Source organism: Lucilia sericata, unplaced genomic scaffold, assembly GCF_015586225.1.
Source record: "Lucilia sericata isolate MDLA Ls3-8-SP2 unplaced genomic scaffold, ASM1558622v1 Contig000826F_arrow, whole genome shotgun sequence".
In the NCBI taxonomy this organism is placed as follows: Eukaryota; Metazoa; Arthropoda; class Insecta; order Diptera; family Calliphoridae; genus Lucilia; species Lucilia sericata.
In genome coordinates this window covers 2,501-24,974 of record NW_023994818.1, presented here as the reverse complement: position 1 = coordinate 24,974, position 22,474 = coordinate 2,501, and the positions used below count along the sequence as shown (strand labels likewise).

The following is a 22,474-nucleotide window of genomic DNA, read 5'->3' as shown; positions in this document are numbered from 1 at the left end:
TATAGTCTAGTCTATAGTCTAGTCTATAGTCTAGTCTATAGTCTAGTCTATAGTCTAGTCTATAGTCTAGTCTATAGTCTAGTCTATAGTCTAGTCTATAGTCTAGTCTATAGTCTAGTCTATAGTCTAGTCTATAGTCTAGTCTATAATCTAGTCTATAGTCTAGTCTATAGTCTAGTCTATAGTCTAGTCTATAATCTAGTCTATAGTCTAGTCTATAGTCTAGTCTATAGTCTAGTCTATAGTCTAGTCTAGTCTAGTCTATAGTCTAGTCTATAGTCTAGTCTATAGTCTAGTCTATAGTCTAGTCTATAGTCTAGTCTATAGTCTAGTCTATAGTCTAGTCTATAGTCTAGTCTATAGTCTAGTCTATAGTCTAGTCTATAGTCTAGTCTATAGTCTAGTCTATAGTCTAGTCTATAGTCTAGTCTATAGTCTAGTCTATAGTCTAGTCTATAGTCTAGTCTATAGTCTAGTCTATAGTCTAGTCTATAGTCTAGTCTATAGTCTAGTCTATAGTCTAGTCTATAGTCTAGTCTATAGTCTAGTCTATAGTCTAGTCTATAGTCTAGTCTATAGTCTAGTCTATAGTCTAGTCTATAGTCTAGTCTATAGTCTAGTCTATAGTCTAGTCTATAGTCTAGTCTATAGTCTAGTCTATAGTCTAGTCTATAGTCTAGTCTATAGTCTAGTCTATAGTCTAGTCTATAGTCTAGTCTATAGTCTAGTCTATAGTCTAGTCTATAGTCTAGTCTATAGTCTAGTCTATAGTCTAGTCTATAGTCTAGTCTATAGTCTAGTCTATAGTCTAGTCTATAGTCTAGTCTATAGTCTAGTCTATAGTCTATGTCTAGTCTATAGTCTAGTCTATAGTCTAGCCTATAGTCTAGTCTATAGTCTAGTCTATAGTCTAGTCTATAGTCTAGTCTATAGTCTAGTCTATAGTCTAGTCTATAGTCTAGTCTATAGTCTAGTCTATAGTCTAGTCTATAGTCTAGTCTATAGTCTAGTCTATAGTCTAGTCTATAGTCTAGTCTATAGTCTAGTCTATAGTCTAGTCTATAGTCTAGTCTATAGTCTAGTCTATAGTCTAGTCTATAGTCTAGTCTATAGTCTAGTCTATAGTCTAGTCTATAGTCTAGTCTATAGTCTAGTCTATAGTCTAGTCTATAGTCTAGTCTATAGTCTAGTCTATAGTCTAGTCTATAGTCTATAGTCTAGTCTATAGTCTAGTCTATAGTCTAGTCTATAGTCTAAGTTCTATAGTCTAGTCTATAAGTTAGTCTATAGTCTAGTCTATAGCTAGTCTATAGTCTAGTCTATAGTCTAGTCTATAGTCTAGTCTATAGTCTAGTCTATAGTCTAGTCTATAGTCTAGTCTATAGTCTAGTCTATAGTCTAGTCTATAGTCTAGTCTATAGTCTAGTCTTAGTCTAGTCTATAGTCTAGTCTATAGTCTAGTCTATAGTCTAGTCTATAGTCTAGTCTATAGTCTAGTCTATAGTCTAGTCTATAGTCTAGTCTATAGTCTAGTCTATAGTCTAGTCTATAGTCTAGTCTATAGTCTAGTCTATAGTCTAGTCTATAGTCTAGTCTATAGTCTAGTCTATAGGTCTAGGTCTATAGTCTAGTCTATAGTCTAGTCTATAGTCTAGTCTATAGTCTAGTAGTCTATAGTCTAGTCTATAGTCTAGTCTATAGTCTAGTCTATAGTCTAGGTCTACTAGTCTAGTCTATAGTCTAGTCTATAGTCTAGTCTATAGTCTAGTCTATAGTCTAGTCTATAGTCTAGTCTATAGTCTAGTCTATAGTCTAGTCTATAGTCTAGTCTATAGTCTAGTCTATAGTCTAGTCTATAGTCTAGTCTATAGTCTAGTCTATAGTCTAGTCTATAGTCTAGTCTATAGTCTAGTCTATAGTCTAGTCTATAGTCTAGTCTATAGTCTAGTCTATAGTCTAGTCTATAGTCTAGTCTTAGTCTAGTCTATAGTCTAGTCTATAGTCTAGTCTATAGTCTAGTCTATAGTCTAGTCTATAGTCTAGTCTATAGTCTAGTCTATAGTCTAGTCTATAGTCTAGTCTATAGTCTAGTCTATAGTCTAGTCTATAGTCTAGTCTATAGTCTAGTCTATAGTCTAGTCTTAGTCTAGTCTATAGTCTAGTCTATAGTCTAGTCTATAGTCTAGTCTATAGTCTAGTCTATAGTCTAGTCTATAGTCTAGTCTATAGTCTAGTCTATAGTCTAGTCTATAGTCTAGTCTAGTCTAGTCTATAGTCTAGTCTATAGTCTAGTCTATAGTCTAGTCTATAGTCTAGTCTATAGTCTAGTCTATAGTCTAGTCTATAGTCTAGTCTATAGTCTAGTCTATAGTCTAGTCTATAGTCTAGTCTATAGTCTAGTCTATAGTCTTCTAGTCTATAGTCTAGTCTATAGTCTAGTCTAGTCTATAGTCTAGTCTATAGTCTAGTCTAGTCTATAGTCTAGTCTATAGTCTAGTCTAGTCTAGTCTATAGTCTAGTCTAGTCTATAGTCTAGTCTATAGTCTAGTCTATAGTCTAGTCTATAGTCTAGTCTATAGTCTAGTCTATAGTCTAGTCTATAGTCTAGTCTATAGTCTAGTCTATAGTCTAGTCTATAGTCTAGTCTATAGTCTAGTCTATAGTCTAGTCTATAGTCTAGTCTATAGTCTAGTCTATAGTCTAGTCTATAGTCTAGTCTATAGTCTAGTCTATAGTCTAGTCTATAGTCTAGTCTATAGTCTAGTCTATAGTCTAGTCTATAGTCTAGTCTAGTCTATAGTCTAGTCTATAGTCTAGTCTATAGTCTAGTCTATAGTCTAGTCTATAGTCTAGTCTATAGTCTAGTCTATAGTCTAGTCTATAGTCTAGTCTATAGTCTAGTCTATAGTCTAGTCTATAGTCTAGTCTATAGTCTAGTCTATAGTCTAGTCTATAGTCTAGTCTATAGTCTAGTCTATAGTCTAGTCTATAGTCTAGTCTATAGTCTAGTCTATAGTCTAGTCTATAGTCTAGTCTATAGTCTAGTCTATAGTCTAGTCTATAGTCTAGTCTATAGTCTAGTCTATAGTCTAGTCTATAGTCTAGTCTATAGTCTAGTCTATAGTCTAGTCTATAGTCTAGTCTATAGTCTAGTCTATAGTCTAGTCTATAGTCTCTCTATAGTCTAGTCTATAGTCTAGTCTATAGTCTAGTCTATAGTCTAGTCTATAGTCTAGTCTATAGTCTAGTCTATAGTCTAGTCTATAGTCTAGTCTATAGTCTAGTCTATAGTCTAGTCTATAGTCTAGTCTATAGTCTAGTCTATAGTCTAGTCTATAGTCTAGTCTATAGTCTAGTCTATAGTCTAGTCTATAGTCTAGTCTATAGTCTAGTCTATAGTCTAGTCTATAGTCTAGTCTATAGTCTAGTCTGAATTCTAGCCAATAGTCTAGTCTATAGTTTAGTCTAAATTTAAAATTTTTACTTAAAATTCGAAATTTCACTAAGAATTTTTAAATTTTTAATAAAAATTCTTCATTTCAATAAAAAATTTTTAAATTTCACTTAAAGTTAGAATATTTACTAAAAATTCAAAAATTTTTTCAGATTTTCTAAATTTTATTAAAAATTCAAAATTTTACTACAAATTCAAAATTTCACAAAAAAATTAAAATTTCACAAAAAATTAAAAATTTCACAAAAAATTAAAAATTTCAGTTAAATTTTGAATATCACTAAATCTTCAAAATTTCATTAAAAGTCGAAATTTTCTTAAAATTTTAAATTTGACTGAAAGTTTTATTGATATCCCGCAGTTTCACTATTAATTGACAAATTCACTAAAAATCTAAAATTTTTAAAATAACACTAAATATTTCGCTAAAACTAAATATGTAGGTATAAAAATTTTACTAAAAAGTTCAAAATTTCGGTAAAATATATAGATTTTTTTTATAAAACTTAACGATATTTGATATTTCGATCATCCAATCTAACAATCCAATTTAACGTTAACCCTAGAATAACGGTTGGTATTCTAGGGTTAACTACAATAAACACATATAGAATATTATAGTACTAGTATTGCCTATTTTAGGGAGCTAAATAAAATATTGATCATTGTTTTCGTACAATTAACGAGCAAGTTAGAGACTTTAAAATAGTTTACTACAGTAATGAAACGTAATTGTATTAATATAAACAACTAAATAAATTAATAAGCAAAACAATAATTGAAAAATTCTCATTGATTGAACAAAAAAAAAAAAAAACACACAAAACAAATTTAATTAAAACAACTAAAATCAATTTGATTTCAATTAATCTAATCGGGAAGAGGTAAAAGAAAAATCTTTAAATTATTAAACAATAACAACAAAAAATAATATCACCAATATAATAAATGCTATCAACATTGTATTCGAATGAGAAAAAAAAAGTTTATTATTACCACCCAAACAGTAAATGACCAAATTAAACATTTTATAACTTTTTTGCACAAAAATTTATTATGCAATAAAAAAAAGTAAAAATAAAAAGAATAATATGTATATCTATAATTATCCCTTAAACAGGAGTTGTGAATATTCTCTTAAATTGTTTAACAACACGCAAAATTAGATAATTATTTTTTTGTTTATGCTAATTTTTGCAATACACGCACGTTGATAGGTAATAGTTTTACAAATTTCTAGTTAGTTTATTATTTTAAAATATTTTATATTTTTTTTATTTTTGTTAAAATTGTGTATATATTATTTGAAATTAAGTTATTAGTGTATAAACACAATGAGAGAGGTAGCGGCAGTTGCATATAAATGCAAAGATGTTCATAGAGTCAATAAAATTTAAGATATGCTCTTAGCCAAACCATTACTGGAACCACTAGTATTGGAGTGACAATTCGGTCTTTCCATTATGCTATTTATAACTTCTAATAGAAAAACCTCTACTTATAAATTCCCGGATTCTTTAATCTATTTCACTATTCACAAAATTTATTTAAAAAATATTATTCTTTTGTATTTCTTTCTTTTTCATTTATTAAAACAACCATAATTTTCTTTTGAGATATAAAAACATATTTAACTTACACTTAAAAGTAAAATCTTACAATTAAAATATTAACATTTTAAATCTAAGAATCAAAAACACCCCTCATCACTCTTTCGGTACATTTGGAACCATAACTTTCATTAGACCCGGAAATATTTCAGCTTGTATGACGCCATAACCTACACGCTCACCATCTACTGTTATAATACCTTCATCATCTTCTGGTTCTATACGAAATGCTGTCACTGGTATAACTTGTATATGAGTAGTGGGTGCTTCGGATAAATGAGAACCCGAACTCATATTCAATAAAAATTGCATAAGTTGGGATCGTGCAATACCAGCTCGTATGATAACTAAATAGATAATGCCATCGTTTAATTTGGAGTCGGGAGCAAAGAGACAATCGGTAGCTAAGTGTGTGGTATAAGCTGCCTGCACTAAAACAAATTCTCCCTGTTCCGAGTGCCATTCCTCGGGTAAAGGGGAATCCAGAGGAGGTATACTGGATTGGAGAGCGCGAGTATTAAACTCTGCATTAGCTTGTTCAATTTTACTGAAAATACTATTGGTAACACTGCGATTTGAGCGAATACTTTGACCCGCTATAGAATAATAAGCAGTTCTACGTGACACCGCCGAATGCCAACTGTCTATGTTTGTTCTATAACTTATAATATCCGCAAACTCATCGTCTTCTAGGTCAATATCATCTCCCACAGCATCGACAAACTCTTCCGCTTCATCATCCTGAGCATCTTTAAAACGTCTTAATATAGACGGCTTACCTCCGTTAGTTTGCTTTTCATTGCTCATTTCCACCACTAAAGTATTTTCAGGTTTACGCCAGGGTAAATAAGAAACCTTCCCCTTATAGGTTCTCAAACGCACTAAACGATGTATGGACCATAAGGTAAATCGAGGCGCTCCAATAGATCTTAATTTTTCACTTTCTATATCAATATCAGCTATTATGCCCCAGCCAATGGAGAGGAAAGAATACATTTCTGAAAGATTATCTTGTTTCTTAAGTTCCACTCTTACCACATCTAATGGAGCCCATTTGCCCGAAACACAAGTCAAGGTAGCATTTACAATAGGTTTAGGTTCATAGGGTTCATTGTAGAGATAAGCTATACTCTTGGCCAAACCATTGCCAGAACCACAAGGTATAATGCCTAGTGGTAATTGTCGCGTTAAAACCCGCCAATCGGTTCTCTCCATTATACCGTTTATAACCTCAAATAGTAAACCATCTCCTGAGGCCACCACAATGCCGGAATATTTTTGAGCTAAATCTTTGCGTTGTTTCACAAATTCTCGGGCAAAATTGGCATGTGTGGTCACCACTAATTCATATTGTGTCTCAGCTTCCTTTAGCACCGGAGCCATTTGCTTTTGAAACATTACCCTTCCCTTGCCCTTGCCTGATTTGGGATTTAATAATATCAACAAAGGTTTGGGTTCCATTACAGCACCGTGTTCCTCTAAACTTTTATTAAATTTAATGGCATCACGCCAACGTTCGGCAGATTTTAAATTTTCCTCGTATTTTAGAAATGAACGAAAACGTAGTATTCTCACAGTTCTCATGCGCCTCAAGGGCTTGTCTTTCCTCAAATAGGCATAAATATACAAATAGGCTGATATATCTTTTTGCTCCCTTGCCGTTGAATTTTCACTATGATGTTGCTCTTCGTCTTCACTAAGACGTTTGCAAGAACTTAAGCCTCCTCGGGCGCGCCTTTTTAATTTACCACCACAATGACTGCCCACTATATCTTCTAGACGTATTAATTGTTCAGTAATTTGATCATGATCCTCAGTTTCTCTTCTCAAGAAAATGCCACTGCCATTTAGTTGCACTTGTATTTTTAAATTGTGTCTTTTTTTGTTGCTATTATTAATATAGAAATTTTCGGTTAATTCTATGGGGGTATCACTAGGACTTGAAGAGTTTCCCTGTATAGTCGCTGGCAGACTGTTGTGATTATTTGTTGTTATATTCGAGTTGAAATTTGCATTTCCATATGTTTCGGCCGCTGTCATTGTATTGGGGATTTGTTGTTTTGTTTTCGTAAATAATCTAAATTGAAACAGAAATCGGAAAACAATATTGGTATTGAACGATTACATTTGTTTTCTTTTTATTACTATTGGCAAATATATGCAATTGTTTTGTTTTTGTTTTTATTGTTATTGTACTTACTAATTCGTAATATTATAATATTTGTATATTTATCTATAGAAATGACGACGCCAAAATATATTTGTTTTTGTTATTGTTTAAAGTTGTCTTGATTTCACTTTACGGACTCCCTTTGTTTTGCTTTTTGTTCTTTCTCGATTTAGCCCAATTGCACTGGATTTCTCGCTTTTTTAGTTCAGTTCTTCCGTAACTGTCAAAGGTTCATTTCTAACTAAAATTGATACAAAAATAAATTGAAACTTTTATCAGTGAATTATTTTATTATTTATTCTTTTGGGTTCTCTTTACTAGTGGTTATATCAGTTGATTTGTTTTAGGTTTTTCTCTACTATTTTATATTTTTTTTTTGCCAATAAAAGTTTAATAGTTGTATTTTTGCCCTTGATATTTATACGCTACAAAATTGATAGGATCGTTTTCGGTTAAGTAGAGTTGTATGATTTTAATCATTTTGAAATATTTATTGTTTGTTGTATAGAAGAGAGGCTCCCTAGATAGCTACGAATTGTTTTGGGTTCATTGATATCAAATGTTGCAACAATTCTTAAACATTTCGTTTGTCTCAACTGTATAATTGACTGTATAAATTGAAAAAGTTCTCGAAATGGTGCGGTCAAAGGTCGGAAAGTGCTGTTAGTTAGTTAGTTAGTTAGTTAGTTAGTCAGTTAGTTAGGTAGTTAGTAGTTAGTTAGTTAGTAGTAGTTAGTTAGTTAGTTAGTTAGTTAGTTAGTTAGTAGTTAGTTAGTTAGTTAGTTAGTTAGTGTAGTTAGTTAGTTAGTAGTAGTTAGTTAGTTAGTTAGTTAGTTAGTCAGTTAGTTAGTTAGTAGTTAGTTAGTTAGTTAGTAGTTAGTTTGGTTAGTTAGTTAGTAGTTAGTTAGTAGTTAGTTAGTTAGTTAGTAGTTAGTTAGTTAGTTAGAGTTAGTTAGTTAGTTAGTTAGTTAGTTAGTTAGTTAGTTAGTTAGTTAGTTAGTAGTTAGTTAGTTAGTTAGTTAGTAGTAGTTAGTTAGTTAGTAGTAGTTAGTAGTTAGTTAGTTAGTTAGTTAGTTAGTTAGTTAGTTAGTTAGTTAGTTAGTTAGTTAGTTAGTAGTTAGTTAGTAGTTAGTTAGTTAGTTAGTTAGTAGTTAGTTAGTAGTAGTTTAGTAGTTAGTAGTTAGGTAGTTAGTTAGTTAGTAGTTAGTATTTAGTTAGTTAGTTAGTTATGTTAGTTAGTTAGTTAGTAGTGTAGTTAGTTAGTTAGTTAGTTAGTTAGTTAGTTAGTAGTTAGTTAGTTAGTTAGTTAGTTAGTTAGTAGTTAGTAGTTAGTTAGTTAGTAGTTAGTTAGTAGTAGTTAGTTAGTAGTTAGTTAGTTAGTAGGTTAGTTAGTTAGTTAGTTAGTTAGTTAGTTAGTTAGTTAGTATTAGTTAGTTAGTTAGTTAGTTAGTTAGTTAGTTAGTTAGTTAGTTAGTAGTTAGTAGTTAGTTAGTTAGTTAGTAGTTAGTTGTTAGTTTAGTTAGTTAGTTAGTAGCTTAGGTTAGTTAGTTAGTAGTTAGTTAGTTAGTTAGTTAGTTAGTTAGTTAGTTAGTTAGTTAGTTAGTTAGTTAGTAGTTAGTTAGTTAGTTAGTTAGTTAGTTAGTTAGTTAGTAGTAGTTAGTTAGTTAGTTAGTAGTTAGTTAGTTAGTTAGTTAGTTAGTTAGTTAGTTAGTTAGTTAGTTAGTTAGTTAGTTAGTTAGTTAGTAGTTAGTTAGTAGTTAGTTAGTTAGTAGTTAGTTAGTTAGTAGTTAGTTAGTTAGTTAGTTAGTTAGTTAGTTAGTTAGTTAGTTAGTTAGTTAGTTAGTTAGTTAGTTAGTTAGTTAGTTAGTTAGTTAGTTAGTTAGTTAGTTAGTTAGTTAGTTAGTTAGTTAGGTTAGTTAGTTAGTTAGTAGTTAGTTAGTAGTTAGTTAGTTAGTTAGTTAGTTAGTTAGTTAGTTAGTTAGTTAGTTAGTTAGTTAGTTAGTTAGTTAGTTAGTTAGTTAGTTAGTTAGTAGTTAGTTAGTTAGTTAGTAGTAGTTAGTTAGTTAGTTAGTTAGTTAGTTAGTTAGTTAGTTAGTTAGTTAGTTAGTAGTTAGTTAGTTAGTTAGTTAGTTAGTTAGTAGTTAGTTAGTTAGTTAGTTAGTTAGTAGTTAGTTAGTTAGTTAGTTAGTTAGTTAGTTAGTAGTTAGTTAGTTAGTTAGTTAGTTAGTAGTTAGTTAGTTAGTTAGTTAGTTAGTTAGTTAGTAGTTAGTTAGTTAGTTAGTTAGTTAGTTAGTTAGTTAGTTAGTTAGTTAGTTAGTTAGTAGTTAGTTAGTTAGTTAGTTAGTTAGGTAGTTAGTTAGTTAGTTAGTTAGTTAGTTAGTTAGTTAGTAGTTAGTAGTTAGTTAGTTAGTTAGTTAGTTAGTTAGTTAGTTAGTTAGTTAGTTAGTTAGTAGTTAGTTAGTTAGTTAGTTAGTTAGTTAGTTAGTTAGTTAGTTAGTTAGTTAGTAGTTAGTTAGTTAGTTAGTTAGTTAGTTAGTTAGTTAGTTAGTTAGTTAGTTAGTTAGTTAGTTAGTTAGTTAGTTAGTTAGTTCGTTAGTTAGTTAGTAGTTAGTTAGTTAGTTAGTTAGTTAGTTAGTTAGTTAGTTAGTTAGTTAGTTAGTTAGTTAGTAGTAGTTAGTTAGTTAGTTAGTTAGTTAGTTAGTTAGTTAGTAGTTAGTAGTAGTTAGTTAGTTAGTAGTTAGTTAGTTAGTTAGTAGTTAGTTAGTTAGTTAGTAGTTAGTTAGTTAGTTCGTTAGTTAGTTAGTTAGTTAGTTAGTTAGTTAGTTAGTTAGTTAGTTAGTTAGTTAGTAGTAGTTAGTTAGTTAGTTAGTTAGTTAGTTAGTTAGTTAGTTAGTTAGTTAGTTAGTTAGTTAGTTAGTTAGTTAGTTAGTTAGTTAGTTAGTTAGTTAGTTAGTTAGTTAGTGTTAGTTAGTTAGTTAGTTAGTTAGTTAGTTAGTTAGTTAGTTAGTTAGTTAGTTAGTTAGTTAGTTAGTTAGTTAGTTAGTTAGTTAGTTAGTTAGTTAGTTAGTTAGTTAGTTAGTTAGTTAGTTAGTTAGTTAGTTAGTTAGTTAGTTAGTTAGTTAGTTAGTTAGTTAGTTAGTTAGTAGTTAGTTAGTTAGTTAGTTAGTTAGTTAGTTAGTTAGTTAGTAGTTAGTTAGTTAGTTAGTTAGTTAGTTAGTTAGTTAGTTAGTAGTTAGTTAGTTAGTTAGTTAGTTAGTTAGTTAGTTAGTTAGTTAGTTAGTTAGTTAGTTAGTTAGTTAGTTAGTTAGTTAGTTAGTAGTTAGTTAGTTAGTTAGTTAGTAGTTAGTTAGTTAGTAGTTAGTAGTTAGTTAGTTAGTAGTTAGTTAGTTAGTTAGTTAGTTAGTTAGTTAGTTAGTTAGTTAGTAGTTAGTTAGTTAGTTAGTTAGTAGTTAGTTAGTTAGTTAGTAGTTAGTTAGTTAGTTAGTTATAGTAACTACTTGATGCTATACTTTGTTCCGCTTTGGAATAGTTAGGGGTTCGGTATGTCAAAATTACTTTAAAAATACCTAAAACTTTAACTGATAAACTAAACAAAATTTGTCTAAAATTTTCAAACAAACTCAAAATATTTTGTTAACTGTCATAAATCTCTTTTGACGTTTACTTTTTTCATTTGAGAGCAGCTTTTTTACACTCTGTTTTCTTATACCGTAAAAGTGTAACTTGTCTTTTGTGATGAGACGACACAAGATTTTGTTTCAAAGGTCGTTAACAAAATTAAATAATGAATGACTTCATATTTGCATTTATTTTAATTTGTATTTTAACACAAACAAACTGGATTTTGTATAAAAAATTTAACAAATCTTATTTAAAAAAATTACTCACACAAAACAGCGTTAATTTAGTAATGCAGTCTTTGTTTAAATTTAAAGAAAAAAACATTTCGAAATTAATATTGTAGTATAATCAACAAGTCGTTCAATATTTTTCCATTGATACAAACATATCTTACCTTTTTCTGTAGTTCAACGTATAAATATTTATATTTTCTTTTGTTATCAGTTGGAATATATAGAATTTTTCAAAGTCTAAATCGTTTTGCAATAAAATTGACGATTTCGTTTTTCTCTTTATATGTTTTTCTTTTTTTTTTAATTTATCAGTAATATACGAACATAGTCAACGTCTTTCTTTATCATCAAAAAATACCCGGGTAACTCGCATATTCTTGCCAGTGGTCGATTTGAAATATTCGAACCTTAACCATAGATAACGTTTATGTGCAGAATTGAAATGTGTTACCAATAGATGGTTAAGGAAGTTATTTATAATTGTTGATTTTTTCTGTTATTATTATGCTTTTTATGTTTGATTTTTGTTTTTCGTTATAAACAGGTGCACTTTCTAATCTGGTGCGTGTTTGTTTGTTGGTGCGTTTTTTTGATTTCAATATTTTTTTTATTATTATTACTACCTCCTCTACACTGGCCAGCTGATTACAAACTGAGTTCAAACTACAAACGTAAAGCTTTAACATTTTTGATTTGTTTTTGTTGTTTGTTTATTATTGTTATTGTTATTTATTTTTTGTTTTTACCTTTATTTACCTTTATTATTTGTTGTTGTGCTCGCTCTCGAGAGATTAGTATTTGCGATCAAAAGCGGTTATTTTGGCGTTTAAAAAATATTTTAGCGATTTAGTTTATATTGATTTTTATAAAGAAGAAAATGACATGGGGAAGAAGCAAAAAGGAGCAAGGCAAGAGGCAGGAGGAAGGCCGGGGAGGAGCGAGGGGGCAAGCAAGCAAGCAAGCAAGCAAGCAAGCAAGCAAGCAAGCAAGCAAGCGGGAAGCAAGGAAGCAAGCGAGCAAGCGAGCAAGCGAGCGAGCGAGAGCGAGCGAGCGAGCGAGCGAGCGAGCGAGCGAGCGAGCGAGCGAGCGAGCGAGCGAGCGAGGAGCGAGCGAGCGAGCGAGCGAGCGAGCGAGGAGCGAGCGAGCGAGCGAGCGAGCGAGCGAGCGAGCGAGCGAGCGAGCGAGCGAGCGAGCGAGCGAGCGAGCGAGCGAGCGAGCGAGCGAGCGAGCGAGCGAGCGAGCGAGCGAGCGAGCGAGAGCGAGCGAGCGAGCGAGCGAGCGAGCGAGCGAGCGAGCGAGCGAGCGAGCGAGCGAGCGAGCGAGCGAGGAGCGAGCGAGCGAGCGAGCTAGCGAGCGAGCGAGCGAGCAGCGAGCGAGCGAGCGAGCGAGCGAGAGCGAGCGAGAGCGAGCGGCGAGCGAGCAGCGAGCGAGCGAGCGAGCGAGCGAGCGAGCGAGCGAGCGAGCGAGCGAGCGAGCGAGCGAGCGAGCGAGAGAGCGAGCGACGAGCGAGCGAGGAGCGAGCGAGCGAGCGAGCGACCGAGCGAGAGCGAGCGAGCGAGCGAGCGAGCGAGCGAGCGAGCGAGCGAGCGAGCGAGCGAGGGCGAGCGAGAGCGAGCGAGCGAGCGAGAGCGAGCGAGCGAGCGAGCGAGCGAGCGAGAGAGAGAGCGAGAGAGAGCGAGCGAGCGAGCGAGGCGAGCGAGCGAGCGAGCGAGCTAGCGAGCGAGCGAGCAGCGAGCGAGGAGAGCGAGCGATCGATCTATCTATCTATCTATCTATCTATCTATCTATATATATATCTATCTATCTATCTATCTATCTATCTATCTATCATCTATCTATCTATCTATCTATCTATCTATCTATCTATCTATCTATCTATCTATCCTATCTTATCTATCTATCTATCCATCTGTCATTCATTCCAGTTATGAACATTGTGCTTTTAATAGAATATCTTGAAATATAAATATGTTTTGAAAATAGAACAAAATTTTTAACCCTAAAATATTTTCTTTTTTAATAAAGTTTATATTCATAAATATTAATTAATAAAAAGCCAAAAAAGATGTCGTAAATCATATAAAGCTTCCCCGATATATAAAAATCTATATTTAAACACATAAATATGAAAGGTATTAGAAATATATTTTAAAATGTTCACATATTTTAGTAAATTATTTAATGTGTCATTGACAAATAAATATCTTTTCTACCTGCAGCTGTTTATATCAATAGAAAGTAGACCACACTGTTCAATAAAATCTCTTATTGTGATTTGTTTAAGAAAGAGAGCGGGTCTCTCTCTTGTTCCCTTTTTGCCAACTTTTAAATTTGTAATTAAATACACTACATACTTGTTCCCAACTTTCATTATTTTTGTTAATAAATATTACTTGAACTTAATTGTTTTGACTCATCCATCCGTAACTTTCTGTTAAGAACTTTATGATGTGGCGGCATTTGTAATAAGTACATTGAGTTGAGGTCTCTTTTTTATATTTGGTAGATATTTCGTTGCCAAAAACTTTTTCATTGTAGTTTATATTAACCTCGTCTTTTAAACAAGTCATAAATTTAAAAAAAAGTGTTGCTATAGTTTTTTCTTTTGCTAGCAGCTTGCATTTCTTGTGGTTATATTGCATATTAATATAGTGAAACTTAAAATTGAACATACATTAAAGTTATTCAATATAATTTGTTAATAATAAGGTTTCGAACAGTTCTGTATAAGAAATTAATAAGATTTATATAAAAAGTTATGATATGTATTTTTAACCCATTCGTCCCCGTAGTTGACTAAATATTGTTCATTATTTCGAAGTTTCTGACAGGTAGAATTTTCGTGTTAATTTTATAATTAGAACAATTTCTATAAGTATTTTTAAAAAAATTTATGTTTTTGCCATATTAGTTGGGGTTTTTTATAATACATTCACAATAGTGTTTTTTGTACGAATAATTTTAACATTAACTGTTTTATTATTGTTTTAGTATAACACAAAACTTGTATATGTTTATTGTTGATATTTTTCTGCTTATTTACATATTTTGACATTTAAAAATCAAAACTAAAAACGCATTAATGATGATAGTGATGATGTCCCAGCAAAAACATGGTAGAAACTTGTACTTATCCAAAAATTTACTTTTTAAATGCTACCACATACCGTCTGCATTACTTAGAAGGAGTTTACTAATGACTTATAAATAGTACTTACTTTTTTGTCTTGAATTTTACTTAAATGGATAAAACAAAATATTTATGTGAAAATTATATCCTTATTAGCAATCGATAGTGGTAAGTACTTATTTAATTTACTATTTGTAAGCGAGCGTGGTAAATACTTGTCACCTATGTCATCACCATGTTAATATAATTGCTTAACATTTTAGTATTTTAACCCATTACTGGGTAACGAAAGTTTTTGCTGGGATATTTTTTTCGTAATTAAATTGTTATAAAACTTCCAAAATATTATTATTAAGTGGAAATTTGACAAATAATATTATGACTCATATCTGGTTTTAAAGAAACATAAATTTTGCACCGAAAAAATTTAATCATTCAAGAAAAACTGTTGTCATTTTCTAGACCTAACGAGATCCTTTTTAAGAATAACTTATTAAAAACAAAATGGTTAAGAAAATTTTCAATTATGATCTTGGGTTAATGTTAATAATTAATTAAATCTTTTAAATGCGTTTAAAAAGTATAACAATATAGTATTCAAATATTAATAAATGTCAAGTTTTATTACTAATAAAGCATTTATTATTGTTTATACTTGCACTTGTATTACGTATTTTTTATTTTTTAAACTTTTCAATGAATTTTTTTATACTTAGCTTTTGTCTGCCATATAATTGCATATATTTAAATATACAGTGGGCTACAAAAATTATGAATAAAGAAATATAAAACTGCAGTAAAAATACTGTGTATTGGGAAGAGTATGTATTTCATAAAAGCTTTTAAATTGCCAAACTGATAAACTCCATTGAGAAAAAACTAAAGAATTTTAAGAGCGTCCAGAAAAAAAGACAAATAGAGATATCGCCTTATATGTAGTTTTTGAATAGTTTATTGCAAATATTACTATCTTAAGATAAGAATTTTTTGAGTATTTCAAGTGTTAAAAACGACTGCAAATTTAAGGTTTTTTTATTCAAGAAATCTTATCACAGTTTGTTTATTTAGTCATATCGACAATTAAATTTGAATATTGTGTTTTAAAAATAACAAACCTACAAACACTGCAATTGGCAATAAATAATGTTTTATAAAAAGATTTACTAGATATTAACATTTCCATGAAACTTTGTAATATATAAATACTGTGATTAAAAATATGAATGACATTTTGTAACTGACAAAGGGCAGCAGTTTTAATAATATTTTAACTTTAAATTGATTTATTTTTTGCGCATTTTAAGTTTAAAAAAGGAAAAGGCCGCTTCTGGTTATTAAACTATAATTATTATTAGGTGGTTGTTTAGGTTTTTTTTGGTAGAAATTATTATTTATGATAACGAACTCTCTTGTTTTTAATGTATTGTGTTTTTTAGTATTTATTTATTTAAACAAATATGCGAGAAATAAATAATTGCGTTTGTGTGAGATTTAAGGAAATATTTCTATTATATTTCTTTTATCTGCAATACAACACTTAACAAAATAGGGAGTAAGTAAGGGGAAAGAATTCCCATGAATAGTATAGATAGATATAGCTAGATAGATAATAGAATAGATAGACTAGATAGATAGATAGAGAGATACTAGATAGGATAGATATCTGATCGATAGATATCGATAGATAGATCTAGATGATAGACTTAGATAGCTAGCTCGCTAGATAGCTATAGCTCTCGATAGATAGCTAGATCGATAGCTCGCTCGCTCGATCGCTCGCTCTCTCGCTCGCTCGCTCGCTCGATCGCTCGCTCGCTCGCTCGCTGCTCGCTCGCTCGCTAGCTCGCTCGCTGCTCGCTCGCTCGCTCGCTCGCTCGCTCGCTCGCTGCTCGCTCGCTCCTCGCTCGCTAGCTCGCTCGCTCGCTCGCTCGCTCGCTCGCTCGCTCGCTCGCTCGCTGCTCGCCTCGCTCGCTCGCTCGCTCGCTCGCTCGCTCGCTCGCTCGCTCGCTCTCGCTCGCTCGCTCGCTCGCTCGCTCTCGCTCTCGCTCGGTCGCTCGCTCGTCGCTCGCTCTCGCTCGCTCGCTCGCTGCTAGCCTCGCTGCTGCTCGCTCGCTCGCTCGCTCGCTCGCTCGCTCGCTCGCTCGCTCGCTCGCTCGCTCGCTCGCTCTCGCTCGCTCGCTCGCTCGTCGTTTCGTTTCGTTTCTTTGCGCTCGCTCGCTAGCCGCTAGCTCGCTCGCTCGCTCGCTCGCTCGCTCCGCCTCGCTCGCTCGCTCGGCTCGCTCGCTCGCTCGCTCGCTCGCTCGCTCGCTCGCTCGCTCGCTCGCTCTCTCGCTCGCTCGCTCGCTCGCTCGCTCGCTCCTGCTCGCTCGCTCGCTCGCTCGCTCCTCGCTCGCTCGCTCGCTCGCTCGCTCGCTCGCTCGCTCGCATCGCTACGCTCGCTGCTGCTCGATCGGCTCGCTCGCTCGACCCGTCGCTCGCTAGCTCGCTAGCTCGCTCGGCTCGCTCGCTCGCTCGCTCGCTCGCTGCCTGCCTTCCGCATCGCTCTTCCCTGCTTCCTCCCCGCTCTTAGCCGCCGTTCTTTCGCCCGCCTCTGATCCCGCTTCTTGTTCTCTGCCCTCCTCCCTTGTTTTTCGCCGTTCCGTGGCTTCCCCATCTTGTTCTCCCCATCCTCTCTACCCCCTCCTTCTCCTTCCCTTTCGCCATCGCCTTGCTGTTCCACTCCTTTTCCCTTAAGCCAAAATACCGTCTTATGTATTAACTAAATTTTGTAAATACATTTAAGAGAATATTATTAAATCATTCCCTATTTGTTTACAATAGAAAATTCCTTTTTTGCAGTGTATCAATTCACTGCCCACATTGTTATTTATTTTATATATTTTTCATTTTTATTTATTTAAAAAAATAAGACTAATTATACTTTAGTAGTTAAACAGACATTAGAGAAATTACAGAAAAACTACGACGCCAAAGAAGTTACTTTCCTATTCCCCAAGAGGCTTTACGCCTTAAGCAATATTAAAACAAAAAAATTAATAAGTGTCTAAACTTTTTAATTTACTTAAAAAAACACAAAATTTTAATATGTAGTAAATTAGTTAGGTTGGGTAATTTAGATAAATAATCATTTAATGAAATTTTCAAAACATTTTTTCTTTAAAATTAAATGTCTGCATGTACAGTGAGTGATTGGAAATTACAGAATTAATGACGTTTGGAGAAAGTGAATCATGGAAAATGATAAATAACTATTAAGTATATGACGTTGACGTTTAAAAATGATTTATTAGATGGTTTGTTTTTTTTTGTATAACACATATAAGAAATCATTAAACAATTAAATAGACAACAGCCTATGTAGTAGTATTTTGTTTATTAGTTTCTGTTTGTCAGCCGTTAACCTAAAAACATTAGTTGATAAAAATCGTTATTATTAATAAACTTGACCTACATTAATTTGTCCTTTTTTGTCGTGTTATCCTTTCGTTTATCAATTATTATTTTTATAAAAAGTAATTTTCCTATTTCCCTTTTTTATGTCATTCCTTCATTTGTTTTTTTGTTTATATTTATATATTTTGTTTTAGTTCCAAAATGTTAACTATTTTTTTATTGTTTTGTTGGCCAAGGTTATTTTTGTTCAAAATACAACACAATTAAATATTAATGCCAAAAGCGTTTTTTATTTTATTATTGTTATTTATGCTCTTTAAACTGTCTTTTATTTTTGTGCATTATTAGTGTTTTGTTTGGTGGGATAAAGACAAAAAAAGACCAATTACTTTTTTTTTTTTTTTGATATAAACAATTGGGGGCTCATCTTTTTTTGTTTAGACCGGCGGCTTTTTTTTGTAAATAAGTGTTTTGTTTATTTAACCGCAAAATTTAGGTCATTAACAATTTAGTTGTTTTGTGTGTTTCTCATACTTTAAGAGTAAAGAAAGTTGTCAATGCAGTTTGCTTAGAATTTTGTTTATATTAAGGATTGAAAACTTCACTCGCTCAGGAGAGTTCGTATAGTAAAGACGTTTTTGTTGGTTTAATTTAAATCTGCTCTTGGTATTAAAACTTTAACTAGAGAACCGATTCTCTTTTATATTTCCGATAAATTGATTATATTAAGAGTCAAAAGTTTAGAATTTAATGACTACAATTTGACGTTTTAGACTACCTTAGAAGATACGGATTATTGATGTAAAACTTAGAATGACAAATCAGATGTCAACAATTTGGTAATGGTTAGTGAATACTACTGGTTTTGATAACAACTAGGGAGAAAATTATTCCCCAGTTAGACTAGACTATAGACTAACTATAGACTAGACTATAGACTAGACTATAGACTAGACTATAGACTAGACTATAGACTAGACTATAGACTAGACTATAGACTAGACTATAGACTAGACTATAGACTAGACTATAGACTAGACTATAGACTAGACTATAGACTAGACTATAGACTAGACTATATACTAGACGATAGACGAGACTATAGACTAGACTATAGACTAAACTATAGACTAACTATAGACTAGACCTAGAGACTAGACTATAGACTAGACTATAGACTAGACTAAAGACTAGACTATAGACTAGACTATAGACTAGACTAGAAAGACTAGACTATAGAACTAGACTATAGACTAGAGTATAGACTAGACTATAGACGAGACTATAGACTAGACTATAGACTAGACTATAGACTATAGACTATAGACTAGACCTACTAGACTAGACTATAGACTAGACTATAGACTAGACTATAGACTAGACTATAGACTAGACTATAGACTAGACTATAGACTAGACTATAGACTAGACTATAGACTAGACTATAGACTAGACTATAGACTAGACTATAGACTAGACTATAGACTAGACTATAGACTAGACTATAGACTAGACTATAGACTAGACTATAGACTAGACTATAGACTAGACTATAGACTAGACTATAGACTAGACTATAGACTAGACTATAGACTAGACTATAGACTAGACTATAGACTAGACTATAGACTAGACTATAGACTAGACTATAGACTAGACTATAGACTAGACTATAGACTAGACTATAGACTAGACTATAGACTAGACTATAGACTAGACTATAGACTAGACTATAGACTACTATAGACTAGACTATAGACTAGACTAGACTAGACTATAGACTAGACTATAGACTAGACTATAGACTAGACTATAGACTAGACTATAACTAGACTATAGACTAGACTATAGACTAGACTATAGACTAGACTATAGACTAGACTATAGACTAACTATAGACTAGACTATAGACTAGACTATACTAGACTATGACTAGACTAGAGACTAGACTATAGACTAGACTATAGACTAGACTATAGACTAGACTATAGACTAGACTATAGACTAACTATAGACTAGACTATAGATAGACTATAGACTAGACTATAGACTAGACTATAGACTAGACTAGACTAACTATAGACTAGACTATAGACTAGACTATAGACTAGACTATAGACTAGACTATAGACTATAGGAAAACTAGACTAGACTAGACTATAGACTAGACTATAGACTAGACTAGACTAGACTATAGACTAGACTATAGACTAGACTATAAGACTAGACTATAGACTAGACTATAGACTAGACTATAGACTAGACTATAGACTAGACTATAGACTAGACTTAGACTAGACTATAGACTAGACTATAGACTAGACTATAGACTAGACTATAGACTAGACTATAGACTAGACTATAGACTAGACTATAGACTAGACTATAGACTAGACTATAAACTAGACTATAGACTAGACTATAGACTAGACTATAGACTAGACTATAGACTAGACTTCAAATTAAACTTTACATTTAGTTTTTAAAATTGATAAGCCACCTTCAATTACACTCAACTTTTAACAAACTCATAATTAATTTAATAAATTTTCATGGCAATTTTCTTTTTATTTTCCAGCTTAAAAACTCTTTTACAATAAAAAATTATTTCCTGAAAACAATACAAACCAACGAAAAACACAGGGGATCATGTTAAATTATTATTAAATTCCAAACCAGGAAATAAAAACAATATTTTTTGGGGGAAAATATCTTAAGAAGAAAATAAAAACAAATTTGTTTTCTTCAATATAAAAAGAAAAGTAATTCACAAACAGAAATATTTTCCCAAAAATTACAAAATTTAAAAATAACTAATAAAGGAAATATATTGGCAATGACCCTTACAACTGCCAGCGCTACCAACAGCCAATAATACACAGGAAACTATTAGTAGTAGCAGTAAAAAAATGGATGTTAAATGTGCTACAGCTGAAGAGAATTTACCCACCTCCGAAATGGATTTATTAGCAAAATTAGAGGCAGCCAATAAGCTGATTGAAAGTGATGCAAAATCCCTAAACTCATTGCATTCCACACACAGTCGTAAAAATTCCGATACTAGTCAAATAAGTATAACATCAAGTGAGTTTTAGTAAAATAAATTTTAACGATAAGAAACTCTTTTAATAATAACTTTTATTTTAATAAAAAACAGATGGCAATTCCGTGGCCGAGGAGGACATCTGGACCACTTGGGCCACCATATTAAATGATTGGGAGGGAGCTTTAAAACGTAAAAATCCCTGTGTCAGAGAACTAGTACGACGTGGTATACCACATCATTTTAGGTGAGTTCTTGATTTTAAAAGGTCTTTAAATTAACGATTTTAATTTGTTTACATTTCTTGATTTCAGAGCCATTGTTTGGCAACAGCTTTGCGTGCTAATGATGCTGATAAAAAACAATATGCCGAATATATTAAGGCCACCTCGGCTTGTGAAAAGGTGATACGACGTGATATCGCCCGTACTTATCCCGAGGTGGATTTCTTTAAGGAAAAAGATGGCCCCGGTCAAGAGGCTTTATTTAATGTTATCAAAGCCTATTCTTTACATGATCGTGAGGTCGGCTATTGCCAGGGTTCGGGTTTTATTGTTGGTCTTCTACTCATGCAAATGCCCGAGGAAGAGGCTTTTGCTGTTTTGGTTCAAATAATGCAACAGCATCGTATGCGTGATATGTTTAAGCCATCGATGTCGGAACTGGGTTTGTGCATGTATCAATTGGAAAATTTGGTGCTCGAACAGATACCAGAAATGCATATACACTTCCAACAACAGGTAGGTTAGGTGGAGAAGATAAGATTATAATTTGAAGAGTTTAGATTCTTGAACTTTGTTAGTCTAGTCAATAGTCTAGTCTATAGTCTATTCTATATTCTAGTCTATAGTCCAGTCTATAGTCTAGTCTATGGTCTAGTCTATAGTCTAGTCTATAGTCTAGTCTATAGTCTAGTCTATAGTCTAGTCTATAGTCTAGTCTATAGTCTAGTCTATAGTCTAGTCTATAGTCTAGTCTATAGTCTAGTCTATAGTCTAGTCTATAGTCTAGTCTATAGTCTAGTCTATAGTCTAGTCTATAGTCTAGTCTATAGTCTAGTCTATAGTCTAGTCTATAGTCTAGTCTATAGTCTAGTCTATAGTCTAGTCTATAGTCTAGTCTATAGTCTAGTCTATAGTCTAGTCTATAGTCTAGTCTATAGTCTAGTCTATAGTCTAGTCTATAGACTAGACTAGTCTATAGTCTAGTCTATAGTCTAGTCTATAGTCTAGTCTATAGTCTAGTCTATAGTCTAGTCTATAGTCTAGTCTATAGTCTAGTCTATAGACTAGTCTATAGTATAGTCTATAGTCTATTCTGTAGTCTAGTTTATATCTAGTCTATAGTCTAGTCTATAGTCTAGTCTATGGTCTAGTCTATAATTTAGTCTATAGTCTTGCCTATAGTCTATTCTTTAGTCTAGTCTATAGTCTACAAATAAACATTGTTTCTCTTCCACCTTCTCTCCTCTAGGGTTTCCAAACTACCATGTATGCTTCCAGTTGGTTCCTTACTCTCTATACAACTTCATTAAATCTAAATATCTCATCACGTATTATGGATGTTTTCCTCAGCGAAGGCATGGAATTCATATTCAAAGTTGCATTGGCTTTACTACTATTGGGTAAAGATACTTTACTCTCTTTGGATATGGAAGCTATGTTGAAATTTTTCCAAAAAGAATTACCCAAAAAAGTAGAAGCTGATCCAGAGGCTTTCTTTCAATTGGCATATTCCATTAAAATCAATACAAAACGTATGAAGAAAATGGAAAAAGAATATCAGGATGTAAAGAAAAAAGAACAGGAAGAAATGGTAGA

At 32.6% G+C, this 22,474-nt stretch overlaps 1 protein-coding gene, 1 long non-coding RNA gene and 1 pseudogene across 3 annotated transcripts in view; 2 read left to right on the top strand and 1 right to left on the bottom strand.

The window, feature by feature from the left end:
* Positions 1-20,468, top strand: part of LOC119608388 — a 46,232-nt gene extending 25,764 nt beyond the window's left edge. Inside the window, exon 4 of the long non-coding RNA XR_005231814.1 lies at positions 20,190-20,468. This is a non-coding gene — a long non-coding RNA (uncharacterized LOC119608388). The remainder of the gene's footprint in view (positions 1-20,189) is intronic.
* LOC119608385 (sphingosine kinase 1-like) lies at positions 4,640-11,724 on the bottom strand. 2 transcript variants are annotated; one of them, XM_037962788.1, is made up of 3 exons: positions 11,250-11,724; positions 7,265-7,475; positions 4,640-7,141 (listed from the first exon to the last, which is right to left on the bottom strand). In XM_037962788.1, exon 3 carries the CDS (start codon positions 7,102-7,104, stop codon positions 5,161-5,163), a length of 1,944 nt encoding a protein of 647 aa, XP_037818716.1. In that variant the 5' UTR covers positions 7,105-7,141; positions 7,265-7,475; positions 11,250-11,724; the 3' UTR covers positions 4,640-5,160. The 2 variants fall into 2 exon arrangements, with proteins under 2 accessions (XP_037818716.1, XP_037818717.1); XM_037962789.1 differs by having other exon boundaries at positions 7,265-7,471.
* Positions 20,469-20,479: 11 nt separating the features above from the next.
* Positions 20,480-22,474, top strand: part of LOC119608386 — a 2,847-nt pseudogene continuing 852 nt past the window's right edge.

Bases quoted from the DNA above. Each gene is read 5' to 3' on its own strand.
- LOC119608385 (XM_037962788.1), bottom strand. From the start codon at position 7,104: ATGACAGCGGCCGAAACATATGGAAATGCAAATTTCAACTCGAATATA.